The sequence below is a fragment of the Pan troglodytes genome, chromosome 15, assembly GCF_028858775.2.
Source record: "Pan troglodytes isolate AG18354 chromosome 15, NHGRI_mPanTro3-v2.0_pri, whole genome shotgun sequence".
Classification (NCBI taxonomy): domain Eukaryota; kingdom Metazoa; phylum Chordata; class Mammalia; order Primates; family Hominidae; genus Pan; species Pan troglodytes.
In genome coordinates this window covers 18,569,000-18,593,175 of record NC_072413.2, presented here as the reverse complement: position 1 = coordinate 18,593,175, position 24,176 = coordinate 18,569,000, and the positions used below count along the sequence as shown (strand labels likewise).

Genomic DNA, 24,176 nt, shown 5'->3' with positions numbered 1-24,176 from the left:
CCTGAATCTGAACGTTGGCCTGCCTTGATAGATTGGGGAAGTTCTCCTGGATAATATCCTGCAGAGTGTTTTCCAACTTGGTTCCATTCTCCCCATCACTTTCAGGTACACCAAGCAGACGTAGATTTGGTCTTTTCACATAGTCCCATATTTCTTGGAGGCTTTGCTCATTTCTTTTTATTCTTTTTTCTCTAAACTTCCCTTCTCGCTTCATTTCATTCATTTCATCTTCCATCACTGATAACATTTCTTCCAGTTGATCGCATCAGCTCCTGAGGCTTCTGCATTCTTCACATAGTTCTCGAGCCTTGGCTTTCAGCTCCATCAGCTCCTTTAAGCACTTCTCTGTATTGGTTATTCTAGTTATACATTCTTCTAAATTTTTTTCAAAGGTTTCAACTTCTTTGCCTTTGGTTTGAATGTCCTCCCGTAGCTCAGGGTAATTTGATCATCTGAAGCCTTCTTCTCTCAGCTCGTCAAAGTCATTCTCCATCCAGCTTTGTTCCGTTGCTGGTGAGGAACTGCGTTCCTTTGGAGGAGGAGAGGCGCTCTGCTTTTTAGAGTTTCCAGTTTTTCTGTTCTGTTTTTTCCCCATCTTTGTGGTTTTATCTACTTTTGATCTTTGATAATGGTGATGTACAGATGGGTTTTTGGTGTGGATGTCCTTTCTGTTTGTTAGTTTTCTTTCTAACAGACAGGACCCTCAGCTGCAGGTCTGTCGGAATACCCTGTCGTGTGAGGTTTCAGTGTGCCCCTGCTGGGGGGGTGCCTCCCAGTTAGGCTGCTCTTGGGTCAGGGGTCAGGGACCACTTGAGGAGGCAGTCTGCCCCTTCTGAGATCTCCAGCTGCATGCTGGGAGAACCACTGCTCTCTTAAAAGCTGTCAGACAGGGACATTTAAGTCTGCAGAGGTTACTGCTGTCTTTTTGTTTGTCTGTGCCCTGCCCCCAGAGGTGGAGCCTACAGAGGCAGGCAGGCCTCCTTGAGCTGTGGTGGGCTCCACCCAGTTGGAGCTTCCAGGCTGCTTTGTTTACCTAAGCAAGCCTGGGAAATGGCGGGCGCCCCTCCCCCAGCCTCGCTGCTGCCTTGCAGTTTGATCTCAGACTGCTGTGCTAGCAATCAGTGAGACTCCGTGGGCGTAGGATACTCCGAGCCAGGTGCGGGATATAATCTCGTGGTGCCCCGTGTTTTAAGCCCCTCCAAAAAGTGCAGTATTCGGGTGAGAGTGACCCGATTTTCCAGGTGCTGTCCGTCACCCCTTTCTTTGATTCAGAAAGGGAACTCCCTGACCCCTTGTGCTTCCCAAGTGAGGCAATGCCTCACCCGGCTTTGGCTCGAGCACGGTGCATGCACCCACTAACCTGCGCCCACTGTCTGGCACTCCCTAGTGAGATGAACCTGTTACCTCAGATGGAAATGCAGAAATCGCCATCTTCTGCATCGCTCAGGCTGGGAGCTGTAGACCAGAGCTGTTCCTATTCGGCCATCTTGGCTCCTCCCCTGTTTCATATACTTTAAAGCTTTATTATTGGGGAGGTACACAATTGTTATATCATGATGGTTAATTGACCCCTTTCTCTGTAAAATATAGCCTTCTTTATCTGTGGTAATGTCCTTTGTTCTGAAACATACTTTGCATGTAATTAAAATAGCCCTTGAAGTTTTCTTTTTATTTATATTAACATTATATGTATTTTTCCATTCTTTTATAATTATTATTTTTTTATTAAAAAAAAAACTGTCCTCTCCCAGTTGTCTGTCCTTGGAATCTTTATCAAAAAATAGTGACCCTAAATGCATGGAATTATTTTTGGGCTCTTCATTCTGTTTCACTTGTCTTTGCATCTGTTATGCCAATACCATGCTATTATAATAACTATAGCTTTGCACTATATTTTGAAGGCAGGTAATATGATGCCACCAGCTTTGTTCTTTTTATCTAAGATTGTTTTTGCTATCTGGGGTCCTTTGTGGATCCATACAAATTTCCTAATATTTTTTCTATTTCTGTGGAAAATGTCATTGGAATTTTGATAAGGATTGCATTGAATCTATAAATTTCTTTGAGTAATATAGACATTTTAGCAATATTAATTCTTTTTGTATTTTCAAAATTTATTTTATGAAGGTATTATTCTGATACCAAGTCTAGCAGAAGCAAACAAATCAAACCCACAAACAAACACAACAAACAAACCTTACAGAAAAAAATCTCACTTGTGAATATAGATGTGCAAATCCTACATAACGTAAGAATTTAGGAACCTCTCAAAAACACTGCACCATGATCTATAAGCATTAATTAAAGAATACAGATGTGAATCAAATTTTAGAAATATATTAATACATTGTATTGATAGCATATTACAATAGAAAAATATATAAATAACAATACATAACCCATAGAATTCACCTCTCACTTCTTATAAGATCCTTTCAAACTTTATTAATCTTATAAAAATGTCTATCTCTGCTCATAGCTAACACATATTAAGCCATAAAATACTGAAAAAGATAAATTTCTTATTTTGTTTTTGAGTTAGGCATCTCACTATATTGCCCAAGCTGGTCTCTAATTCCCGGGCTCAAGCAATCTTCCCACCTCAGGCTCCCCAGTAGATGGGATTGCAGGCACATGTCACCACAGCTGGTGATTAATTTGTATTAAAATAAATTACCTACCTCTGTCAGTATTGTTTAATATTGTTTTAGAATTATGGCCAAAGAAATAAAACAATTGAATTAAAGTGAGATTAAAAAAACAGGAAAGGTGAAGTAAAAATGATTGTCATATGCATCTAGCAAACTCCAAATCAATTAAGAGTTAAATTAATAAGAAAGCACAATATATTTATAAAAGATAATTATACACAGCTATAAATACAAGCAGATTGTTTAGGGAAACATAAGATGTTTCTAAAATATAATTAACAAAAAAGAAATACACAATGAAATAAATACAGTTGTTTAATAAACATGAAAAATGCTTTATTTCACTAAAATGACAATGAAAATTTAAACACCAAAGGGATAATATTTTTGCCTATCAAATTCACAAAGATTTGAAATATAATACTAAAGGGATTGGAAATAGGTATGTTGCTGATAAACGTTCAAATAATAATTCTTACAATCCATGAATGCAAGATATCTTTTCATTTATTTGTATCTTCTTCAGTTACATTTAACAATGTTAAATGTTAAATGAGCGATAAGATCTTTCACCTCCTTGGTAAAATTTATTCCTAAGTATTTTATGTATTATAGCTATTGTAAATGAGACGTTTCCTGATTCTTTCTCAGATAGTTTGTTGCTAATGTATAGAAACACTACCAATTGTTGTATATTGATTTTTTATCCTTTAACTTTCCTGAATTTGTTTATTAGTTCTAACAGTTATAACAGTTTTCTGGTGGAGTTATTAGGGACTTTTAGATACAAGTTGACATGATTTGCAAACAGACTATTTGACTTCTTTGTTTCCAATTTGGATGCCTTTCATTTCTCTTGCTGAAATGCTCTGGCTAGGACTTCTATGTTGAAAAAAAGTAGTGAGACTGTACATCTTTGTCTTGCTCTCGATCTTAGAGGAAAAACTTTTCAGCTTTTCCTCTTGAGAATGATGTTACTTGTGGGCTTGTCATATATGACCTTTATTGTGTTAAGCTATATTTATTCTGCATTTAATTTTTTGAGTTTATATCATGAAAGGATGTTGAATGTTGTTAAATGGTTTTTATGCATCTATTGGGATGATTATATTATTTTTATCTTCATTCCATCTATGTGGTATATCCTATTTATAGATTTGCATATGTTGAGCCATCCTTGCATCCCCAGGATAAATCTCACTTGATCATGGTGAATAATCCTTTTAACGTGTTGTTGAATTTAATTTTCTAGTGTTTTGTTGAGGATTTTGCCTTCCTTAAGGATAATGGCTTGTTCTTTTCTTTTCTTTCTTTATTTTTCTTTTCTTGTCTTTTCTTTTGTGTTTTTGTCTGGCTTTGGTATCAGTGTAATGCTGGCCTCATAAAATGATTTAGGAAATACTCCTTATCAATTTTTTAGATTAGTTTGGGGAAAATGGTGTTATTTCTTTTTTAAATGTTTGGTAAAATTCAACAGCATAGCCATCAGTTATTGGACTTTTCTTTGGTGAGATGCTTTTTATTACTAATTCAATCTCCTTAATCTTGATTAGTCTGTTCAGGTTTTCTATTTCTTCCTGATTCATTCTTGGTAGACTCTTTTTTTCTACGAATTTATTCATTTCTTCTAGGTTATCCAATTTGTTGGTAAATAATTATTTATAGTAGGGTCTTTCAATCCTTTGTATTTCTGTGGTATCAGTTGTTAAGGTTTCCTCTTTAACTTCTAACTTTATTTTGGTAGTCTTAATATTTTTTTTTCTTAGTCTAGTTAAACGTTTATTGATTTTGCTCATCTTTTCCAAAAACCAACTCTTAGTTTTGTTGATCTCTATTGTTTTTCTGGTCTCTATTTAATTTATTTTTGCTCTGATCTTTGTAAATTTTCTCCCTTCTACTATTTTTGTCTTAATTTGGTCTTTTTTCCCTAGTTTCTTGAAGTGTTATGTTAGGTTATTTGAAATCTTCTTTCTTTTTTGATGCAGCTGTTTATTGTCATAAACTTCTCTTAGAATTGTATTTTCTGCATTTCATAAGTTTTATTTTATTGTGTGTCCATTTTTCCTTGTTTCAAGATATTTTAAAATTTCCCTTCTAATTTTTTCATTGACTCATTAGTTATTTAAGGGCATATTATTTAATTTCCATGCAATTATGAATTATTCCAAATTCCTCTGTTATTGATTTCTAGTTTACTGTCATTGTGATGAGAATAGATATTTTATATTATTTCAGTCATAAATTTGATAAGACTTGTTCTATGGGCTAACATGTTTTATATAGGAAAATGATCTGTGTGCACTTGAGAAGAATGTCTATTCTACTGCTCTTGGATGAAACGTTCTGTATATATTTGTTAGGTCCTTTTGGTCTAAAGTATAGTTGAAGTCCAGTATTTCCTTACTGATTTTCTTTCTGGGTGATCTGTCTGTTGTTGAAAGTGTGGCCTTGACAAGCCCCACTTTTTTATTTTTGTATTGCAGTCTATCTCTCGTTTAAGAACATTTGCTTTCCCTACCAACAGTGTAGAAGAATTCCCTTTTCTCTTCATCCTTGCCAGCATTCGCTACTTTTGTTATATTTGGTAATAGTCATCTTAACTGGGGTGATATGATACTGCATCATGATTGTGATATGTATTTCCTTGATGAATAGCGGTGTTGAGTATCTTTTCATATATTTTTCATCCATTTGTATGTCTTCTTTTAAGAAATGTCTGTTCAGATTGTTTGCCCATTTTAAACTCAGATTATATTATTTTTGCTGTTAAGATGTTCAGTACCTTGTGTATTCTGGATGTTAATCCCTTGTGAGATAAATACTTTGCAAATAGTTTCTCCCATTCTATAGGTTGTCTTTTGCACTGTTGAATTTTTTCCTTTGCTGGGCAGAGAACTTTTAGTTTGATATAATCCCACTTGTTTAATTTTGCTTTTGTTGCCTGTGTTTTCGAAGTCTGAGAGACTGCTGCACCCCCATGTTTATTACAGCACTATCCACAATAGCCAAGATATAGAATCAACCTAGGTGTCAACAACAGACAAATAGATAAAGAAAATGTGGTATATATACACCATGAAATACTATTCAGCCATAAAAAGAATAAAATCCTGTTATTCATGATAACATAGGACCGAAGCACATTATGTAAAGTGAAATATGCCTGAAACAGGAAGTTAAACATTTATTATTCTTACTCATATGTGGAAGCTAAGAAAAGTTGATCCCATAGAAGTAAAAAGTATAACAGAGGATATGAGAGGCTGAGTAAGGCAATGAAAAAGAAGAGAGAGGTGGAGATTTGTTAAAAGATACAAAATTACAACCATAGGAACACTTTTTAGTGTTCTTTGCCACAGTGATATATCATATAATTTCAAATTGCTGGAAGAAGGATATTGAACATTCCCAATAAAAATAAATGACAAATATTTTAGATGATGGATACACCAGTTATCCAGATATGGTCATCATACATTGTACATACCAAAAACATCACTATATACCCCATGGATATAGGTAAACATTATTTGTCAATAAAATAAAATAATAAATTTTCAAAATATTTGCTCTTATGTTTAGTGCATATATATTTAAGATTTTTATATTCTTCTGATGAAACATCCCTTTAATCATTACATAATGACGTCCTCTGCCTCTTTTTCTAGTTTTACTTACATTTTATCTCTTTAAATATGGCTACCCCTGCTGTCTTTAGTTTTCATTTGCATGGAATATCATTTTCTATCCCTTCACTTTCAGTCTACTTATGTCCTTAAATATGAAGAAAATCTCTTGGAGGCAGTATGTAGTTGGGTTTTATCTTTTTATTCATTTAGCCACTCTGTGTCTTTTGTTCAGATAATTTAATTAATTCACATTCCAGATAATTGTTGGTAGGTAAGTAGAGTCATCCCTCAGTGACTTTAGGCAGTAGGCTCCAAGACCTCCCTGTGATTATCAAAATCTATAGATGCTTAAGTCCCTTATACAAAATGTCACAGTATTTGCATAAAACTTACATACATTCTGTTGTATGATTTATACCAACTCTAAATAACTTATAATATCAAATAAAATGTAAATAGTTGTTATACTGGTTTTAAAATTTTGTATTATTTTTATTGTTGTGCTGTTATTTATTTATTTATTTTTGATAGTTTTGATCTGTGGTTGATTGAGTCTGTGAATGTAAAACCTATGGATATGCCAGAAAACTGACTGTGCTTAGTACCTCCATTTTATTAATTGTTTTCTGGTTATTTTTTACACCCTTTGTTCCCTTCCTTTTCTTTTGCTTCATCTTTCTCTTTCGTCTTCATTTATTCATAGTTTATTTTCTCCAGTATATGCTTTGATTTTTTTTTTTTTTTTGTTTTTGTAAATGCTCTATAGGTTTTTCATTTGTAGTTACCATAAGGCTTACATAACACATCTTATGGTTATCATAGACTATTTTAAGTGAATAAATACCTAACTTTGATTGCATTTAAAAAGTCTACACTTTTATTCTACCTCCTCCACACATTTTATGTTTTTACTGTCACAATTTACATATTTTTATGTTATTTATTTTTAAACAAATTTCTGGAATTTTAAAAACTATTTCACTCTCTTCATCAAATTTCCCCATTTTTTTGTTTGTTGTTTGCTTGATTTTGTTGAATTATTTCCCTATATGTTCTTGGACTTTACTGCATTTCCTTAAGACAATTATTGTGAAGTCTTTGTCTGGGAGTTCATAGGTCTCTGTTTCTTTGGAGACAGATACTGGAAAATTATTGTGTTCCTTTCATGGTGATATTCCCTTTTGGTTTTTCGTGTTTCTTGTTGTCTTAAGTAGATTTCTGTGCATTTGTTGGAGCAGTCATCTCTTCCAGACTTTACAGGCTGGTTTCAGTACGGAAAGAAATTCCCCTATATGGAGGTGTGATGGGATTGGTTGAGTAAAACACAACTCTTCTGACTATTGTGAAGGTGCAGCAGTGTCGTGTTTGTGTAGCTCCTCCAGCTGAGGTCGGCATTGATGAAGATTGTAGGGAACTTCAGTAGCCAATGATGTAGATGTTTGAAGTGGTGACAAAAATTGTTGTGGTCTTTGGTGGCTAGGGCTGCTAAAGTCCTTTCTATCTCTTTTTCTCCCACTGGGGATGTTGTGGCTGGAGGAATCCCTCTTGGCGCTGGGTCCAGCTTGAGAAACTGCTTGTGGTGGTTTTGGCATAAATGTCTGATGAGGGGTACCCTAGGGGAAGCCATGGATCTGGAGCCATAAGCACAGATATGAATGGAGGTACTATAGATCTGTGGTTTGGGATAGTAATGGCAGCAGTATCTGGGCCCAGGAATTCCACTGTCCAAATTATAATGGTATGCAAGGTGCAGGTGCTTTTGAAATAGCCAGGGACCTTGTGATGGAAGTATGGGTAAGTGCAGAGTTGCAGTGGCTCTGAGTTTGAGGTAGAAACTAATTCTCTATGGTGGCTGAGCTGGTGCTCAGCACACAGTCACACAAGAAAACCATCTTAGTTCTAGGACTAGAGTTCATTTACATAGAATGTATAATTTTCTTTTTGGAGTCAGACACACAGTTTTTTTGAATTGAAATACATGGGGACAAGGAGGCGGGAGTGAGATTTTATAATATTAACAACCATAAAGGTATCTTCATGAATTCTTATTTTGGAAGCTACAAGAAAAATGAGTGTAGGTAGATATGGAAAGTCTGAATTACTGGTTTCTTAGGAGACACTGCATATGAGTGCTGACTTAGACATTAATATTGTAAAAAAGACAGAGAACCAAACATGATCTCACAGTGAGTGCCAAATCATTTAAATCAATTATACAATAAAAATGTGACAGACATTTTGAGGATTCACTTTATTTCATTTACATCAAAAGCCATTGTAATACCTAAATAAAGTACATATCTATCAAGCTCCTCTGAAGGACAAGTGAGTCTTTGACACCTTTTATAATTCAGTCAACATTTTAAAAATCAATAATTTATTATTTTTGGTGCTATATTTAAAATATTCTTGACTGACTACTGTAATCTTACTGCATTTTACTTGCCTTCATCTCAGTGTAGCTAATAACTCTATACTTAAGAGAAACTTTTAAAAATATAAAAAATAATTGTTTCTCTGCTACTACTATTATTATTATTTTGAGATGGAGTCTAACTCTGTCACCCAGGCTGGAGGGCAGTGACACAATCTCAGCTCACTGCAGCCTCTGCCTCCTGGGTTCAAGCAATTCTCCTGCCTCAGCCTCTTGAATAGCTGGGATTGCAGGGATGCACCACCACACCTGGCTAATTTTTGTATTTTTGGTAGAGGCAGGGTTTCGCCATGTTGGCCAGACTGGTCTCAAACTCCTGACCTCAAGTGATCTACCTGCCTTGGCTCTGTTGCGGGAAGTCAGGGACCCCGAACGGAGGGACCTGCTGAAGCCGTGACAGAAGAACATAAATTGTGAAGATTTCTTGGACATTTATTAGTTCCCCAAATTAATATTTTTATAATTTCTTATGCCTGTCTTTACTACAATCTCTGAACATAAATTGTGAAAATTTCATGGACATTTATCACTTCCCCAATCAATACTCTTGTGATTTCCTATGCCTGTCTTTACTTTAATCTCTTAATCCCGTCATCTTCTTAAGCTGAGGATGTATGTCACTTCAGGACCCTGTGATGATTATGTTAATGGCACAAATTGTTCATAAAGCATGTGTGTTTAAACAATATGAAATCTGGGCACTTTGAAAAAAGAACAGGATAATAGCGATGTTCAGGGAACAAGAGAGATAACCATTAGGTCTGACTGCCTGGGAGCCAGGTGGAACAGAGTCATATTTCTCTTCTTACAAAAGTGAATAGGAGAAATATTGCTGAATTCTTTTTCTCAGCAAGGAATAACCCTGAGAAAGAGAATGCATTCCTAGGGGGAGGTCTCTAAAATGGCTGCTCTGGCAATGTCTGTCTTATACGGTTGTAGATAAGGGATGAAATAAGCCCCGGTCTCCTGTAGTGTCCCCAGGCCTATTAGGATGAGGAAATTCCTGCCTAGTAAATTTTAGTCAGACCGGTTGTCTGCTCTTAAACCCTGTCTCCTGATAAGATGTTATCAATGACAATGCGTGCCCAGTGGGACATAAAACTTCATTAGCAATTTTAATTTCACCCTGGTCCTCTGATCTTGCTCTGTCCCCATTTGCCTTATGATATTTTATTGCCTTGTGATGCATGTGATCTCTGTGACCCACACCCTATTCGTACACTCCCTCCCTTTTGAAATCCATAATAAAAACTTGCTGGTTTTGCAGCTTGGGGGGCATCACGGAACCCGCTGACATGTGATGTCTCCCCTGGACACCCAGCTTTAAAATTTCTCTCTTTTGTATTCTTTCCCTTTATTTCTCAGACCAGCCGACACTTAGGGAAAATAGAAAAGAACCTATGTTGAAATATTGGGGGCTGGTTCCCCTGATATTCCTCCCAAAGTGTTGGGATTGCAGGCATCAGCCACCATGCCCGGCCTCTACCATTATATTTTTAATCTAAGTATCTTCTCTAGAATTCACAAAAGCTCTCCAGAATTTTCTCATGGATATCTTCATTTCTTTGTTTCTCAGAGTATAGATAATTGGATTCAAGATAGGAGTGATGATGGTGTAAAATACAGCAAGGAACTTATCTACAGAGTGGTTGCTGAAGGGCCAGATATAGATAAAGATGCATGGGCCAAAGAAGAGAATCACCACTGTGATGTGAGCAGTCAAAGTGGAACGGGCTTTAGATTGCCCAGTAGGAGAGTGGTTCTTAATGGTTATGAGGATCAGACTGTAGGAGATAAGCAAAATAATGAAACAGCTCAGGGAGATTATGCCACTGTTGGCAACAATGACTATTTGTACAAAATATGTGTCTATACAGGCAAGCTTAGTAACCAAAGGGAGGTCACAAAAAATGCTGTCTACCACATTGGAACCACAAAAGGGCAAGTTCACAGCAAAGGGTATCTGAAGCCCTGAGTGAAGGAGACCCAAGAGCCATGAGGTCACTACAAGCAAAACACATACCTTCTTGTTCATGATGGTCATGTAGCGTAGGGGCTTACAAATGGCCACATATCTGTCAAAAGCCATGGAGACCAACAGTACCATTTCAACCCCACCCAGTAAGTGAAGGAGAAATATCTGAGTGAAGCACCCAGCAAAAGAAATTATCTTCTGCTTTTTTAACAAGTTCAGAATCATCTTAGGGGTGGCAAAGGAAGCAAGAGTCATATCTACAAAAGAGAGATTACCAAGGAGAAAATACATGGGAGTATTCAGGTTAGGGGTGTTAAACACTGTGACTATAATAAGAAGGTTACCCAAAACTGTGACCACATAGATAACCGAGAAGAGGGCAAAGAGAAGAAACTCTATATCCTGGGAGCTGGTCAGTCCCAGCAAAATGAATTCTGACACTTGAGATTGATTTAATAGTTTCATGGACTCCATCATAAAACTCACTCTTAGATGACCTGTAGAGAGAAAGAAAAGATCACTCATACCATGGAGTATGAGTGAAAAATAAAGAGCCATATTAAAAACCAAACTTATGCATTCCTTTGGATCTTTCAATAAACTGACCTTGAAATTTAGTGTCAGTATCTATTAAGTCTAAAAAAGGAGATGTATACTCTGGGCTGTCCACTTCCATACAAGAGCAATAACCTATTGATGCTGTTGGTTTCCCAGAAGCAAACCACAAGCTCTGGAACATATAAGTGTATCTTCATAGGACAAAAGAGATAGAACCATCTTCAGGAAATCTGTGATTTTCTGGGTTGAAAGATGGTTTAGTCTGAATTCCTTGGAGAACAAAGGGTTTCAGCACAACCTCTGCTCTTTCAAACTCAAAATTTTAAATTTGAGTGAATACTGGAGTTGTTATTTTCCCATAATGACCTTAAGAAATTCTGTTTTAGTTCTGAATCATCCCCAGAGTTTTGAAGGGACTCTGACCCAGCAGATTTAAAGCTGCTCTAGATAAGTGAGTTAGTGAGGTTGCAAGTAATGCATACTGCTGTGTTTTCCCTCCTTATCTTCCACCAGTGGGCTTCTAGCCTTGTAACTCTCTTAGAAAGTCTTTTTGGCAAATATTATTTTTTTCTGATGTGACTGCTACTACTCATGGCCTCCTGTGGCTGAAACCCATATTTCTAAATAATTTCTATAAGGCCAAAGGAGGCTGAGATTAAGCAACACGGATGAATACTCTGGGGCTATGTGGCCCTGTCACATTCTAACAAGAGCCACATTTTACAGAGGAAGCAAGAAAGACACCGTGAGCAAAAGTGGCATTACTTGTGACATCTAATATCTTGATTCTTGCTTCCAGTTCACATATCACATCCCCTTTATTTATAAAATTGTATACCTTGAGCAAACCAGGTTTAACAATTTATACCTGAACCCTAGTCTTCACTAGAACTCCATTCACATTTATTTACATAACACTGATCTGGTGATGAGTGGCAACAGCCCCCATACTGGAGCCTTCAGGCTGAGGATATGACTGTAACTACTATATGGCTAAAACTAGTAGATCACTATGTTCCAACCTGGAAAATAACATAATGTATGTGTGTGTGTCTGTGTGTGTCTGTGTGTGTGTGTGTGTGTGTGTGTGTGTGTGTGACAGATTATGCAAAAAATTCTGATTAAGAAGCAGAATAATTAATCTCACAAAAAAGATAGGTCAGATTGAAAGTCATGTATTCTGTGCTTCTGTGAGTTACAATGTGAAAAGAATCAGTAGGCTATTTGGAGAGAACATTCAAATGAAGATGGCAGACTGGGACTGAGAGCCACCTTTGTCTCCAACAGCTGCCTTATCTTTCCCTCTGGGTCTCAGTTTCACGATTGGTAAAACCAAGTGGTTGAGTTCAAACCCTGAGTTCCTTCTCAGGCCCAATACTTCATAGGCCTGTTTTTAATGTGCCTATTATTATCTTTTTTGAATCTATTATTCTATCCCCATTTCAGAGTTTTATTACTTGTTAGCTAATTTGATTTTAACTTTGAATCAACTCAAATACAAATATCAGGTATAGCTGTGTGAAAAATAGTTGTCTAAAATTTGTCTGTGATATATCTTTATCTCCTTTCTTAGTAAGTTTTTAAAAATTGTGACATTGTCTTTGCCCCAGGGCCATATTACCCCATTTTGCTCCCTAGAGCTCATGTCACTTGGTCACTTTACTGTGCTAGTCCTCCCCAAAATTAATATTAATATAGTTAACATTAACTTTAAGCCCTAATATATTTATCTACTATGTATGCTTCAGAAAGTTTAAAATATATAGAACCTTTGAGATCTTTCACCTCTTAGAATTTATCATAAGGATTATGAGTGTGCTATAAAATCTTCATGGTAACAGTACTGTAGATACACAAAAGTTGAAACATTCCAAATGTTCTAAATTGAGGCTTACTTTCTTATTATTTCTGGATTATAGAAAATTATAGGATGTAATATTGCATCATTAATGAAATGATACTTGAGAAAACTATATAATAACATGAAAATATTTACATTATTTTAAGTGAAAAACAGTATGAACCCATTTTGTAAACACTGTATAAGCATATACATGCAAAATTTATATATTTCCTAAAATATTGAATAATGCCACAACTATTAACAAAGAGATTATTTTTGCTATGGTGATGTGACTAGTCCCAAAAGAACTTCATGCTGGAAATATTCCTTCATAAAAATGCCAGGACCTGAAAATACTTGTGCTCAGATATGTATTTTTGAAGTAAGAGAGTGTTCAGAAGATGTCTGTAAACAAAGAAAGTGAAACAGAACAGGCAAGTTCACTTTTTATTATTTAATCTAGTTTAGTTCCAAGTTCTTACAGTCATTCATAATTTGGTGAATAATATGCCCAAGGCTATGCAAGAAAGTCCTGTAAGCAATCAGTGGTTTGGCTATAGTAATTACAAGATGAGGGCCTCAGAAGTTCTTGTTTAAGCTTGACAGTGGCTTGTTTAAATAGATTAATTATAGGAGAGTTTTATTAACCCTATTATATTCTAGCTTTTGAAATCAAGTAGTATTTATTTGTAAATATATAAGATAACTTAGAATTAGATACAATGCTTTATAATAGGAAAACGTAGGCAAGACATTACTTAAAGATAGCTGTGATAGTGATGAGTGGTGGAAGCAGTTCTCACTAACTGATCAGGTGGAGTGATCCCTGGAACTGAACCATTCAGTCACACTCTGTCCTTAGGCAAATTACTTCAGTGAATGAGGACTTGGGAAACCAAATCAGTGTGAAATCAAGAAATTGAGATAATGGGTGGGAAATTCATTTTAAGAAATTTCAGGGTAAAGACACAGGCTTGATAACATAGCAGACAGAATGGAAACAGAATTAAGACTGATCTTCCTGGAATGGCGAAGATTTAAATACATTTTATATTGATATAAAATAGTCAAAAGATCTTAAAAAATGCAACAAGTTCTTTTTAACAAATCATACTAGAAAAATTGGATATGCCAAACAATGGGTAAAAAATTAAGATCAACCTATACCTCACAACCTCTACAAAAATTAACTCCAAATTGGATCATAAACCTAAATTTCCTGGGAAGAGGAGAAGGGAGAAAATATGCATGAATTTGATTTAGGCAAATACTTTTTAGACACACCTCCAAAAAACATGATCCATGGAAAAATATAATAAATTACACACGAGATACAGAATAGTTCTGCATCTTTCTTTCATTTTTACCATACCATCCATGTGTGAGGGTGACATAAAGTCCCTACCTGCCTGTAACCTGAGAGTACCAATATTTTAATTAAAATGTTTGTAAAAAGAATGTATCCTTTGTAGAATAGCCATTTGGTTTACAGTCATTCATAGAAACAGAGACAGAGCTATGTTCTAGAACCAAGCTGCATCAACTCTGCACATTTTCAATTGTAGGATTTTACACTTGCTTGCTATAGTACTTCTTTTACTTATGAACAAATGGATATTCACAAATGGGCTTAGGAACTTACATTTAGGGATCTCACTTGTTTGAAAATAGAGAAAATTCTCTATCTGATATAAAAAATTATGTATTTTTCTCTTGTTTATATTTATGTTCACAAGAGCTATACGACTGGCTTCAGTCAAATTTCTATTCACAGCCTATTACTGGAGCAACACAAAGTATAAAGGAATTGAAGGAAGGCCATTATGAGATAGTCACTCCAAGCAGGGTTGGCTGGAAGACAATATTAGGCAATGAGAAGAAAACTGTACTCAAGGTTTTCTGTACCATTATAGTCCACTGGTCATTACTTTTTATGTTAGAAACTCTTATAAGTATGTATGTTATATCACAGAAATTAACAAATAATACAACTTAGACAAATTGAGTATTTAAATTAAAATAGTGTGTAAAAAGCACATACTACAGCATCTAGCATATAGTTGGCACACAATAAATGTGAGTTATTGCTACTATTCTTATTACTAACTGGCTAAAATTCACACAGATAAAATCATGGGATTCAAATTCAGGACTTCATGACACCAAATTAAGAGTCCATAACCCTAGAGTAAGGCTGAACTTTAGCCTAACCACTGCAAGTTTTTAAATCACTATAATTGTTGATAATACAATTATTAGAATAAATAGGTAAATATGTATAAAAAAGAAAATGTTGGATGATTGAATTAATTGCACTATTATCACACTTAGACATTGATTCATTTTTCATATTTTGTTGCTATTTGAGTAGAAATGTCTGCTGCCCTGAGGCAAATTATTGCATGACCCAATTAAAACATAATTTTTTTGGGCATGGGATTGCTGTAATGCCATATTTCATTCGTCCTTACTCACAAGTTATGTTCTACTCTAAAACATAGTACCTTAGCCTTCACTATGACAAATTGTATCTATAGCTGTGTCAAAAATAGACTTTAATAGTGATCTGATCTTCATAGTTTACCAGATTACTATTGGGCAGCAATTGAGAACACTTGGATGCCTACAGCATTTTGCATAATACAAGTTTAATTATTTTTCATCATTATTTCACAGGATTCATATTTTCAGCCATGGTCTTAGAAATTTGCATACATTTGTATATTATCTGAAATAATTTGGAATTCAGGGAAAAATCTAACATGATTTTGCCTCTCGATTTTTATATAATTCTCACTCCGGAGCAACAAAGTCACTTACTCCTGCCTGCCGTGTCTCACCTCGACAGATGTAATGTAAACCTTCTCTGAGGAAAACATGTATATCAGGTTCAAGGACTTGAGCTGGTGCTCTGGTCTTCTCTGAATTTAGGTCACTAACCACCACATTTACTTTAGTTGCCAGTCTGGGTACTGTGGCTTCACCTAACTAGTTTGTGTTATCTTGGAGCACTGGGGCTTTCCTGGTTTCCAAACCTATCATCACCATGTGACTCTGAACACCCACTTTGTGCTGATTAGTAACACGGGTGGAACCCTGACTCCATTTTGCTTACCTGCCTTTTGAATGTGTCTCAGTCCTGTGTTAACTGCGGGACAGAAATGACTTTTCCAAAGCAGAGAGATTAATCGATGTATCCTTTCCTTGTTAAGGAGGAGTCTACTTCCCTGATCAAATGTCTTTCCTGGATATCTGTGTGAGGCCAAGATATTGACTGTGCTGTCAGATTCTGGCCAATTTAGATGACCCTGGAGCTGCTTAAATCTTAATATTATATGCTCTAGCGAGAAACTAATATTTAATTTCTGAAATTCACTGTCAGCTTTCATTCCTCAGTTCCCTTTCTCACTGGGATTTCCCCTCCTCTCATCTCCCCAACAAAATATTATGTCTCTTTTTATGACACCTTACCTCCCACTGTTTTCCTTACTCCTCTGAATAAATGACAAGTTCCAAACTTCTTTTCCTGACTTTGACCTATCCAGCCCTCCAGGACTCCATTTATTTCATTTGTTCTCCAAGCCGATTTACCATGAAGAGAAAGTGGATCTTGGATTGCTCTTTCCACTGCAGGAAGAAACTGGATGTGGCTGCTGAGCAAATCACACACAAAAAAGTAGCTAAGGCGCATAGAATTGGAGGTGATTGTGGATGGGTCATTGGAGTAAAGCTGAATCCTAGTAATCTTCTAATTTCTGGCTGTATATGGGCTCTAACAGGTGTATAGGACAGTTCTCTACTTTTTTGTTTGGCATATACTTATAGTTTCTAAGCTCTTCTTTATTCATCTCAGCCTTTTAGCAAGAACTCAAATATAGCAGTTTTAGTTGTAGCAATTTCTTTCCTGGAAATTGTAGAAGCCTAATTAACGACAATAACACCAAAACAAAACTCCAAATAGAGCTGATGACTGGGGATAAAAATGCTTACATGCTCTTAAATTAGCAAGGGTTTTTGAGATGTGGTCATTTTAATGACTTTAATTTAGGAGCAGCCTAGTTCTCTCTGCAAGAGCCTCTAGAAAGATAGTTTCAGGAAATGTAAGTCCATGCCAAGAAGAAATACATACAGCCAAATCATGAATACTCTTGCTTTTCTGACTCCTGTTCACTGTTAATGTCCAAATCAATACATTCTCAGTGGAAACTTTCCTAAGAAACTGACTCAGTTGATGATTCTCTCCTCTGTACCCTCATAGTACTACCCTTATAACCTATAATATAGTTATTTATATATACTTCTGTCTTCCTCCCAAGTTTGTGAACTATTTTAGTTTGCCATCTTAACACCTGGTAAAGTTCCTAGCATATACTTAAGCCTCAGTGTCATTTTCTAAATGATAATAAATTCAATCATTTATTGAGGTTCTGCTGTTTGCTGGACTCTGTACTAGGAACTTCACATATATCATCTCATTTAGTCTTCGTAAGTCTGAGTTTAATTTTCTTTTTGGTACATTTTCCAGAATCTCTTGAGCATTTTCTCAAACCTGAGACTATGCTTTTTCATGACTGATTATAACAAGTTCATTTAACAATTGCTATCTTGTGTGAACTGTGACAGGCAAATACATTGGCTTTATAATGTCAGCAATGTCTTCTGCTTACCAGTTCAGAAGCAGTCAGGGCCATGGGTTCAGAGGGGACAATATCGAGAAGGGCATGCCCCTTCTCAACTTATAGTTCCATAGAAGAAACAAGTCACTAAAGTATCTAGACTCCAATCAGGGAAGTTCCTAATATCGTCTCTCTTAGAATTAGGTAGTGCCTAATAAGTGCTGGAAAACTCTGGGAATCCTCTACAGATGATTCTCATGGTGATTCTGTCTGCTGAGGGAATAATGCTTCAGGGCCACAGAGTATATTACGTAATCAATGATAGTTTAAATGTGACAGATGAAGTTAATTTCACTAGGGTGATTGGAGAGGTTTTGGAGCTAGTGTCCTGCTTTCTTCTTTATTTTGTCTCAGCTGGCTGTGGGACCATTTAATTTTGATTCCTGGTTGTAAAGTAATGAGATTAAGCTTAATGTAGGGGCACAAGGGGAGAAAAGGATGCTGAGGTGGGCCCTTAGGACTATCCTCTGGTAAGATAAATGCCACCTCTATCACTAGGTGATATAAAAGCAGTGGTTGAGGTGGGTTATAATGAGGAGAGGAAGATATACGGGTAAACCTATAGAAAGGTAGAAAGGGCATAAGAGAGGTGTAGTGCAACAGAGAATGAACCTTATGAAGAAAGGCATGTGTGGGTTTGGAGCTTAATTATGACATTGCAAATATAAGCCAAACCACTTCTCTGATGCTTCAAGCATTCATTAGTTTCATTCACTTGCTCAGTAATTAATAGCCTATCTCTTAAAGGGAACAATAGTTGAGCTACACTATATGTTAGGCATTTGGCTAATTATAGGGATATAAATACAGGAACACACTCCTAGCCCCCCAGAAGCTTATAGACTAGTGATAATAAAAATAGCCAGTTCATAGATAGTTTCCTATATACTAGGCATGGGGTTAAACTTACAATATACTTCCTTTCTTATGTATTTACATAGAATGAATAGAAATTTATTTATTAATATAATAATTACTATTTATACAGTTGAATTATTTGATTGATAATTGAATTATTATTATCAGCATTGTTTTTGTAACTACCTTTTTTTTAATTTGTAAAGTTTTTTTGTTTTCTTAATTTTATTATTATTATACTTTAAGTTTTAGGGTACGTGTGCACAATGTGCAGGTTAGTTACATATGTATACATGTGCCATGCTGGTGTGCTGCACCCATCAATTTGTCATTTAGCATTAGGTATATCTCCTAATGCTATCCCTCCCCCCTACCCCCACCCCACAACAGTCCCCAGAGTGTGATGTTCCCCTTCCTGTGTCCATGTGTTCTCATTGTTCAATTCCCACCTATGAGTGAGAAAATGCCATGTTTGGTTTTTTGTCCTGGTGATAGTTTACTGAGAATGATGATTTCCAATTTCATCCCTGTCCCTACAAAGGACATGAACTCATCATTTTTTATGGCTGCATAGTATTCCATGGTGCATATGTGCCACATTTTCTTAATCCAGTCTATCATTGTTGGACATTTGGGTTGGTTCTAAGACTTTGCTATTGTGAATAGTGCCACAAAAAACATATGTGTGCATGTGTCTTTATAGCAGCATGATTTATAGTCCTTTGGGTATATACCCAGTAATGGGATGGCTGGGTCAAGTAGTATTTCTAGTACTATATCCCTGAGGAATCGCCACACTGACTTCCACAATGGTTGAACTAGTTTACAGTCCCACCAACAGTGTAAAAGTGTTCCTCTTTCTCCACATCCTCTCCCGCACCTGTTGTTTCCTGACTTTTTAATGATCGCCATTCTAACTGGTGTGAGATGGTATCTCATTGTGGTTTTGATTTGCATTTCTCTGATGGCCAGTGATGGTGACCATTTTTTCATGTGTTTTTTGGTTGCATAAATGTCTTCTTTTGAGAAGTGTCTGTTCATGTCCTTTGACCACTTTTTGATGGGGTTGTTTGTTTTTTTCTTGTAAATTTGTTTGAGTTCATTGTACATTCTGGATATTAGCCCTTTGTCAGATGAGTAGGTTGTGAAAATTTTCTCCCATTTTGTAGGTTGCCTGTTCACTCTGATGGTAGTTTCTTTTGCTGTGCAGAAGCTCTTGAGTTTAATTAGATCCCATTTGTCAATTTTGGCTTTGGTTGCCATTGCTTTTGGTGTTTTAGACATGAAGTCCTTGCCCATGCCTATGTCCTGAATGGTAATGGCTAGGTTTTCTTCTAGGGTTTTTATGGTTTTAAGTCTAAGGTTTAAGTCTTTAATCCATCTTGAATTAATTTTTGCATAAGGTGTAAGGAAGGGATCCACTTTCAGCTTTCTACATATGGCTAGTCAGTTTTCCCAACACGATATATTAAATAAGGAATCCTTTCCTCATTGCTTGTTTTTGTCAGGTTTGTCAAAGATCAGATAGTTGTAGATATGCGGCGTTATTTCTGAGGGCTCTGTTCTGTTCCATTGATCTCTATCTCTGTTTTGGTACCAGTACCATGCTGTTTTGGTTACTGTAGCCTTGTAGTATAGTTTGAAGTCAGGTAGCGTGATGCCTCCAGCTTTGTTCTTTTGGCTTAGGATTGACTTGGTGATGTGGGCTCTTTTTTGGTTTCATATGAACTTTAAAGTAGTTTTTTCCAATTCTGTGAAGAAAGTCATTGGTAGCTTGATGGGGATGCCATTGAATCTATAAATTACCTTGGACAGTATGGCCATTTTCACGATATTGATTCTTCCTACCCATGAGCATGGAACGTTCTTCCATTTGTTTGTATCCTCTGTTATTTCCTTGAGCAGTGGTTTGTAGTTCTCCTTGAAGAGGTCCTTCACATCCCTTGTAAGTTGGATTCCTAGGTATTTTATTCTCTTTGAAGCAATTGTGAATGGGAGTTCACTCATGATTTGGCTCTCTGTTTGTCTGTTGTTGGTGTGTAACAATGCTTGTGAGTTTTGTACATTGATTTTGTATCCTGAGACTTTGCTGAAGTTGCTTATCAGCTTAAGGAGGTTTTGGGCTGAGACAATGGGGTTTTCTAGATATACAATCATGTCATCTGCAAACAGGGACAATTTGACTTCCTCTTTTCCTAATTGAATACCCTTTATTTCCTTCTCCTGCCTAATTGCCCTGGCCAGAACTTCCAACACTATGTTGAATAGGAGTGGTGAGAGAGGGCATCCCTGTCTTGTGCCAGTTTTCAAAGGGAATGTTTCCAGTTTTTGCCCATTCAGTATGATATTGGCTGTGGGTTTGTCATGGATAGCTCTGATTATTTTGAGATATAACCCATCAATACCTAATTTATTGAGTTTTTAGCATGAAGTGTTGTTGAATTTTGTCAAAGGCCTTTTCTGCATCTATTGAGATAATCATGTGGTTTTTGTCTTTGGTTCTTTTTATATGCTGGATTACATTTATTGATTTGCGTATATTGAACCAGCCTTGCATCCCAGGGATGAAGCCCACTTGATCATGGTGGATAAGCTTTTTGATGTGCTGCTGGATTCAGTTTGCCAGTATTTTATTGAGGATTTTTGCATCAATGTTCATCAAGGATATTTGTCTAAAATTCTCTTTTTTTGTTGTGTCTCTGCCCGGCTTTGGTATCAGGATGATGGTGGCCTCATAAAATGAGTTAGGGAGGATTCCCTCTTTTTCTATTGATTGGAATAGTTTCAAAAGGCATGATACCAATTCCTCCTTGTACCTCTGGTGGAATTCGGCTGTGAATCCATCTGGTCCTGGAGTCTTTTTTTTTGGTAAGCTATTGATTATTGCCACAGTTTCAGAGCCTGTTATTGGTCTTTTCAGAGATTCAACTTCTTCCTGGTTTAGTCTTGGGAGGGTGTATGTGTCGAGGAATTTATCCATTTCTTCTAGATTTTCTAGTTTATTTGCGTGGAGGTGTTTGTAGTATTCTCTGATGGTAGCTTGTATTTCTGTGGGATCGGTGGTGATATCCCCTTTATCATTTTTTATTTCATCTATTTGATTCTTCTCTCTTTTCTTCTTTATTAGTCTTGCTAGTGGTCTATCAATTTTGCTGATCCTTTCAAAAAACCAGCTACTGGATTCATTAATTATTTGTGGGGTTTTTGTGTCTCTATTTCCTTCAGTTCTGCTCTGATTTTAGTTATTTCTTGCCTTCTGCTAGCTTTTGAATGTGTTCGCTCTTGCTTTTCTAGTTCTTTTCATTGTGATGTTAGGGGGTCAATTTTGGATTTTTCCTGCTTTCTCTTGTGAGCATTTAGTGCTATCAATTTCCCTCTACACACTGCTTTGAATGTGTCCCAGAGATTCTGGTATGTTGTGTCTTTGTTCTCGTTGGTTTCAAAGAACATCTTTATTTCTGCCTTCATTTCGTTATGTACCCAGTAGACATTCAGGAGCAGGTTGTTCAGTTTCCATGTAGTTGAGCGGTTTTGAGTGAGTTTCTTAATCCTGAGTTCTCGTTTGATTGCACTGTGGTCTGACAGACAGTTTGTTATAATTTCTGTTCTTTTACATTTGCTGAGGAGAGCTTTACTTCCAAGTATGTGGTCAATTTTGGAATAGGTGTGGTGTGGTGCTGAAAAAAATGTATATTCTGTTGATTTGGTGTGGAGAGTTCTGTAGATGTCTATTAGGTCCACTTGGTGCAGAGCTGAGTTCAATTCCTGGGTATCCTTGTTAACTTTCTGTCTCATTGATCTGTCTAATGTTGGCAGTGGGGTGTTAAAGTCTCCCATTATTAATGTGTGGGAGTCTAAGTCTCTTTGTAGGTCACTCAGTACTTGCTTTATGGATCTGGGTGCTCCTGTATTGGGTGTATATATATTTAGAATAGTTAGCTCTTCTTGTTGAATTGATCCCTTTCCCATTATGTAATGGCCTTCTTCGTCTCTTTTGATCTTTTTTGGTTTCAAGTCTGTTTTATCAGAGACTAGGATTGCAACCCCTGCCTTTTTTTGTTTTCCATTTGCTTGGTAGATCTTCCTCCATCCTTTTATTTTGAACCTATGTGTGTCTCTGCACATGAGATGGGTTTCCTGAATACAGCACACTCATGGGTCTTGTCTCTTTATCCAATTTGCCAGTCTGTAGTCTTTTAATTGGAGCATTTAGTCCATTTACATTTAAAGTTAATATTGTTATTTGTAAATTTGATCCTGTCATTATGATGTTAGCTGGTTATTTTGCTCGTTAGTTGATGCAGTTTTTTACTAGCTTTGATGGTCTTTACAATTTGGCATGATTTTGCAGTGGCTGGTACCAGTTTTTCCTTTCCATGTTTAGTGCTTCCTTCAGGAGCTCTTGTAGGGCAGGCCTGGTGGTGACAGAATCTCTCAGCATTTGCTTGTCTGTAAAGTATTTCATTTCTCCTTCACTTATGAAGCTTAGTTTGTCTGGATATGAAATTCTGGGTTGAAAATTCTTTTCTTTAAGAATGTTGAATATTGGCCCCCACGCTCTTCTGGCTTGTAGAGTTTCTGCTGAGAGATCCGTCTTTAGTCTGATGGGCTTCCCTTTGTGGGTAACACAACCTTTCTCTCTGGTTGCCCTTAACATTTTTTCCTTCATTTCAACTTTGGTGAATCTGACAATTATGTGTCTTGGAGTTGCTCTTCTCAAGGAGTATCTTTGTGGTGTTCTCTGTATTTCCTGAATCTGAATGTTGGCCTGCCTTGCTAGATTGGGGAAGTTCTCCTGGATAATATCCTGCAGAGTGTTTTCCAACTTGGTTCTGTTCTCCCTGTCACTTTTGGGTATACCAATCAGACGTATATTTGGTCTTTTCACATAGTCCCATATTTCTTGGAGGATTTGTTCGTTTCTTTTTATTCTTTTTTCTCTAAACTTCCCTTCTTGCTTCATTTCATTCATTTCATCTTCCATCACTGATACCCTTTCTTCCAGTTGATCTCATCAGCTCCTGACGCTTCTGCATTCTTCACATAGTTCTCAAGCCTTGGCTTTTAGCTCCATCAGCTCCTTTAAGCACTTCTCTGTATTGGTTATTCTAGTTATACATTCGTCTATATTTTTTTCAAAGTTTTTAACTTCTTTGCCTTTGGTTAGAATTTCCTCCTGTAGCTCGGAGTAGTTTGATCGTCTGAAGCCTTCTTCTCTCAACTCATCAAAGTCATTCTCCATCCAGCTTTGTTCCGTTGCTGGTGAGGAACTGCATTCCTTTGGAGGAGGAGAGGCGCTCTGCTTTTTAGAGTTTCCAGTTTTTCTGCTCTGTTTTTTCCCCATCTTTGTGGTTTTATCTACTTTTGGTCTTTGATGATGGTGATGTACAGATGGGTTTTTGGTGTGGACGTCCTTTCTGTTTATTAGTTTTCCTTCTAACAGACAGGACCCTCAGCTGTAGGTCTGTGGGAGTTCACTAGAGGTCCACTTCAGATGCTGTTTGCCTGGGTAACAGCAGCAGTGGCTGCAGAATAGCAGATTTTCGTGAACC

General features: G+C 36.6%; 1 protein-coding gene across 1 annotated transcript; it reads right to left on the bottom strand.

The window, feature by feature from the left end:
- Nucleotides 1-6,459: 6,459 nt before the first annotated feature.
- On the bottom strand, nt 6,460-17,911 carry OR4K17 (olfactory receptor family 4 subfamily K member 17). The gene is made up of 2 exons (XM_054665887.2): nt 17,758-17,911; nt 6,460-11,186 (listed from the first exon to the last, which is right to left on the bottom strand). Exon 2 carries the CDS (start codon nt 11,164-11,166, stop codon nt 10,216-10,218), a length of 951 nt encoding a protein of 316 aa, XP_054521862.1. The 5' UTR covers nt 11,167-11,186; nt 17,758-17,911; the 3' UTR covers nt 6,460-10,215.
- Between the last annotated feature and the right edge of the window lie 6,265 nt (nt 17,912-24,176).